This window comes from Corvus brachyrhynchos, unplaced genomic scaffold (assembly GCF_000691975.1).
Source record: "Corvus brachyrhynchos isolate BGI_N302 unplaced genomic scaffold, ASM69197v1 scaffold21, whole genome shotgun sequence".
In the NCBI taxonomy this organism is placed as follows: domain Eukaryota; kingdom Metazoa; phylum Chordata; class Aves; order Passeriformes; family Corvidae; genus Corvus; species Corvus brachyrhynchos.
The window spans coordinates 7,706,317-7,711,648 of record NW_008236924.1 but is presented as its reverse complement, the minus strand read 5'-3'; the positions used below and the strand labels follow the sequence as shown (position 1 = coordinate 7,711,648).

At 41.7% G+C, this 5,332-nt stretch overlaps 1 protein-coding gene across 1 annotated transcript in view; it reads right to left on the bottom strand.

Annotated features, from left to right (window-relative positions):
• Positions 1–1,823: 1,823 nt before the first annotated feature.
• LOC103611508 (C-terminal-binding protein 2) overlaps positions 1,824–5,332 on the bottom strand; it is a 61,133-nt gene continuing 57,624 nt past the window's right edge. Inside the window, exon 9 of the mRNA XM_008629041.2 lies at positions 1,824–5,332. This exon is cut by the window's right edge and continues 159 nt beyond it. Coding sequence (XP_008627263.2) covers positions 5,323–5,332 — 10 coding nt within the window. The 3' untranslated portion in view covers positions 1,824–5,322.

Genomic DNA, 5,332 nt, shown 5'->3' with positions numbered 1-5,332 from the left:
CGGGAGGGACGAGGCCCGCGGCGGGGTAGGTGGGCCGATCGGCGGGTATGAGCCTTCCCTAGGCAGAATCTCTCACGACCGCCAAGTTCAAAACCTGGAATTATTGCAGAAATTAAGGAGTTTTAACCTAAATTTCGAGGTAAACATACAGAAGAACCAGTGCCCGCGTCTCAGGCTGGATCCCACAGATAGCATGAGGAACTGCTGCCGGCCCCAGAGGACCGGCAGCGCCGCACAGGGCCGGGTGCTTCGCTTTCCAGTGAGGCAGATTTTGGAAAGGCGTGCATTTAGGAATTACTTAAGGTACAAAATCAGTATGTTAATGAATTCAGCTGTTACAATTAGCTAATACATCTGAACAGTCGTCATGTAGCGTAGCACAATGTCCTAAACCTGCCCCTTTTCAATATGAACAACCACAAAATACTTAATAATCCTACAGTTTGAAAAATGACATGCGATTTTATATCTGTTTCTGCTTGTGCAGTAAAGGCACACTAGCACTGATATAAACTGGAAAGAGGAGCAGATGCTATACTCCATACCACCACAAGGATACTCTTGTGGAAGTAGGTTTTTCTTTCGCCTCTATTGTTTCTTCACTCTGGCAGAATCCCATTTGACACTGAATTAGCAACAGCAAAGGCAAATTGCTTGCTTTTACTTTCATTTATTCAAATGATTGTGCCAGGTTGTTTTAAGTAGATGACATTTCCTCTTTGTTACTTTCTAGTTAGAGGGATACAATGTACTGACTGGAATATGGGTAAGGCAATGCCCAAAGCCAGTTGAACAACTACCCAAAACTTCAGAGTATCAGCGGCATCAGCACTCAGTGCTCTCCTCCTGTGCTGTACAACATCTCTGAGTTTTGATTTACTACACACCACTAGATTTACTAACTCCCCCCATTTTTTTAAGAACAATACCTACATGAAACATTACTGAATGGTAGCAGAGCCATTGTCTTGCATCTAAGTTGAGTGCCATGGTAAATCCAAGATCAGTACTACATTCTTTGAAGACCAGTCTTTGCCCTCATGTCTTAAGTTTCTTTACTGAAACAGTAAGATCATCAGCTATGCACCAGAAATAGGACCACCATGTGAAAGATTCCAAGTGCTCCTATGCCCCTTCCCATTCCACCAGCTCAAACTCCCATTGCCACGATAAAGCAGACCAGCATTTCCCATCTCCCAAGCATGATGCTGGATATTCCAATGGCATACAGCACCAGGTGGGCCAACAGTGATAAAATACACCAATACTAGGGGTTTCCTAGGTGTCATTAATGATTGACCAAGACAGCATAGGCCATAAAGAATGAATTAAATTCAATTTATGAAATACCTAACTTTTCTACGCTAATTCTGTTGCACCAACCTCTATTACAAGTTAGAAAAATTAGTTTCATGGGCTGTGTGTTAACTTCAAATACTACTTTACTGTGAAAGCATAAAGACAGCTACTGCTCTTAAACTACATACTCAAATGGCTGCAAAACCAGATACCACAATTTCAGCTTGTGAGAAATCAAGTAACCATCAGTTTACATCCAAAGTCCCTTAAGCACTGAAGATGGCTTCTCCAGACTGCCACCTTCACAGCCTTGACTGATGGTCGTGCTCCAGAATACAAAGAAAGTAATTTGCCAGAGTGGCTGATCCAGGGACCGATTTTGTGGAATTTACGTAATTTGGGAAAAGTGGGACTGATGCACTCACCTGTGTTGGAACACCTGGAAATTAACACACCTGTACAGGTTTTCAACCCTCCCTTTCGATATTGTATCTAAGGCTACCCCTTTCCATAGACAGCAGCCATGTTCTTTGGAGAACTTTATTAAAATATATCCAAGAAGTAATCAAACATTTTCTAATGAGCCAGGAGAGAACTGAAGTGAGAAAAACATCTGTACAGAGGACAGTGCTGTAAGTTTTTGTTTACATGCTTTATTTCAATGTTTCACAGTTTAATCATTGTCTACAAAAATATATTTCTGAAACTCTGAGTCCTCTATAAAAAAAGCTGGTCAGCAGCAGTGACCCTGACAAACAGAATGTACCTTGGGATAGTGTGAGCACCTCCTGTAAGCAGATTAGTGCGGCTAGGGAACTCCTGCCTCACCCTGGGAGACTTCTGTTCTTTGGGATTAAAGCTCTGCACTAGTCCTGAAGGAAGGCATTAAAAAAAAAAAAGATACTCCACTTCTGTATACTGCACTAAGCTTGGGAGGGGGAGCTGCAAGTTCAGTGTAACACACAGTAAAGACTGCTAACAAAGCACTTGGCACTCAGGGAAAGAAAACCTCAGGATGCTTAAGTACTGGTAAATTTTTCTTTGAGCTATCCGTTCAGAACAGCCTTTGACTGGTGGTAATAGGTTCAGGCTCTCAGCAGAGGTACAAACAGCACACAAGCAGAGTAATCCTATAAATACAAAGAGAGTCCTTTGAGGACTAAATGAGGGTTCTGTTCATTTTTACCTCACCATTTTCTGCTGTGGCTTTAGTCAAGGGAAAATTACTGTCATATCCAATAACAAGCCTACATCATGTTGGATAGAACAGAGCCGCTATCAATGCTGTCAGCTTCAACTCCTTGGTACCCATAACTGGAAATATTTCTTGCAACATCAATCATTTAATTCCTATGCTTACTAGTCACTAGTGTATCTAGCCACCAAAAATATGAACTGAGAAACTCAAGTTTCCCCCAAATGAGATCTTTCCACTCTTCCTCTGCTCAGTTGTTTGACGGTCTATAGAGATACTTGCAGTTAAGAAGAAAAAAAAATAAATTGCCTCTTCTAAAAAAATAAATCTATCTTGCATTGTGCTCTAGAAAAGACAAGGTCAATGTACTCTGATCCTCAAAGCTCGTAACTAGAAGCCCCTTACCACAAAATAATCTCAGACCTGAACCCCTAAGCAGGGCAGGAATCTTCAGCAGCAAATAAAGAGTAGTTACTGACAGACTGCTTCCCTAATGTGGTAATAGAAGATGAGCTCTCTGAAAACTTTTCCACACCTGCCTGTCAGAAGAGCTTTCTGAGACAGTAGCTTGTGAAATCTGAATTTCCTAGAGATTAGAGAACTCAGGAAAGTGCTGATGGTTATTTTAGGTACATCTGCAATCAACGGGCTTCTGAGCTCCAGGCTTTTGTTCAGAAAAAGTTCTCCTGTAACTCATGCCTACCACCATCTCAGTCTGATCTGCTAAACCTGAGCAGCCAAGGAGGTATATGAATTTGAAGTAGAATCAGCATCATCCACAAAAACACAGAAGCCAAGAAACTTCACAGAGACAAATACCTTATCAAAAAAAGACACTCAGCACTAGAAAACTAGTATTATCTCACTAATGCTAAACAGCTAAAGTGTAAAATCTGTAAGAAAACACCTGAAGTTTACTTCTTGACTATTTTCCTTTCTTGAATTGCTGGGGGGAGTAGAGAAGGGGAAGAGAAAGGAATGAATCACTGTATTAGTAGTAAGCCATTATAGAGAAGGCAGTATTGGAGAAAAATGTTTCACCAGGAAAAAAAAAAAAAATCTGAGAACTTAGTTATTCTGAAAGCTTTCCTTACCTTCCTAAACTAAACAGCCTAAACAGAGGATTTTGTCCATACTTTAAGTTGTTTTTCCAGTCTGCTCCCGTCTGTTCAGCTTCCAGTCACAGACACACAACAGAGAGAATAATCAAGGGAGGCAGAGAAACCCACACATAGGGTATGCCTCCCGTATAGCACCTACTTTAATATATCCAAACAACATGAACAAATCAATCAGATACTGTTACATCTTGTGCATGGAAAGGCTATAACTGAAGTGTAACAAGATGAAATTAAAGGAAGACTTGGAATTAAAGAAAAATCTTCTCCTGTGGAACCTCTTTTGCTGAAGGCTCCCCACTCCTCAAAGAAGCAATGTGAAATGGAGAAGACTTGCCAGAAACAATCCTGCCTTGGCTTCAGGTAGAAAACTGAGAGTATTAATTCTCCTTTAGTATCACAAAGCCTATTCACATAAAACAAACTGCTATCTTGCGTTGCCCTGCTGCCCTGCCCTGCCATTGAGATGTAGTATATCATAGAATCACAGAATATGCTGAGTTGGAAGGGACCCATCAGGATCATCGAGTACAACTCCTGGCCTTGCCCAGGACACCCCAAGAATCCCACCATGTACCCAAAGGCATTGTCCAAACACTTCTTGAACTCAGACAGGCTTGGTGCTGTGCCAGCCTCCCTAGGGAGCCTCTTCCAGTGCTCAGCCACCTTCTGGGTGAAAAACTTTTTCCTGACTATTAAAAGCTGCCTTCTCCACCAGCACAGACAAGTGGAACGTTACTTCTAGCTGATGCAATTATGCAAAAAGGAAAAAAAAAATCTGTATCTTAAAGCTTAGAATTCTAGCCTGATGGATCCCTTGTGGATAAACACTGCCATAGCCTACGAGGTACTTGGGTGCGAGGAACCAGCAACTACATCTGCACATTATTGCTACTTGCTGTCTCTCAGTGTGAGCTTTTCCCATTTCTGCATTTTCTTACCTTCTCCAAATTACAGACTCCAGGGTGAACTATTCTGAAGCCTCACAAACATGGTGGCCACCAAAATACATTTGATGACATTTTAATCGTTTCCAAATTATTTAAAAGGCTGGCTTTGAGACTGTTACTTTTAACTTCAGGCCTAGAACTGCATAGAGAAAACTTGGTATGGTCAAGAACTAACAGTGCCTGCGCTATGCCTGTTCTCACAGGAAACGTTAATTAAAACAAGCAAAGTAACACACAGAGCTTAACCTGGCTGCATTCTATCAAGGGCATAATGAAGACAATAGTCACAACTTCTCCAATTCACTAATATTTTTTCTAATATTCCCCATGGCTACACTTAAAAGAGGTTCAGCCAAATTAAATTTAAGCTACAAGTCACAACTGAAAAGTGTGCACTTAAGTCCGGTGTTCGGAACACTGAGGACCATCCCTGATCAGGCAGCCTCACTTCCATTTTCAAGCGCACAAAGACAGTTCCCTGTCACAGACAACTGAAGCAGATACATGGGAGAACTGATTCGTGAAGTCAAGGGGAGGCAAGGTCACTGCTGCCATGCCCCAGAGAAGGAGAAAGATTCATTAAGAAATTTAACTAAAGGGTTACAAAATAAAGGCAAGAGCTAAAGTTTGTCAGCAATGAAATGCATTCTCCTGTCCCATGTGAACAGGAAACAGTGTCTGTAGGGTGTTAAAGAAGGTCCTAGGAGGAGATGCCCTCCTACTTTTTTCTGCTGCCAAAGGAGGGGAGAGAAACACGCTGCTATTGGTCA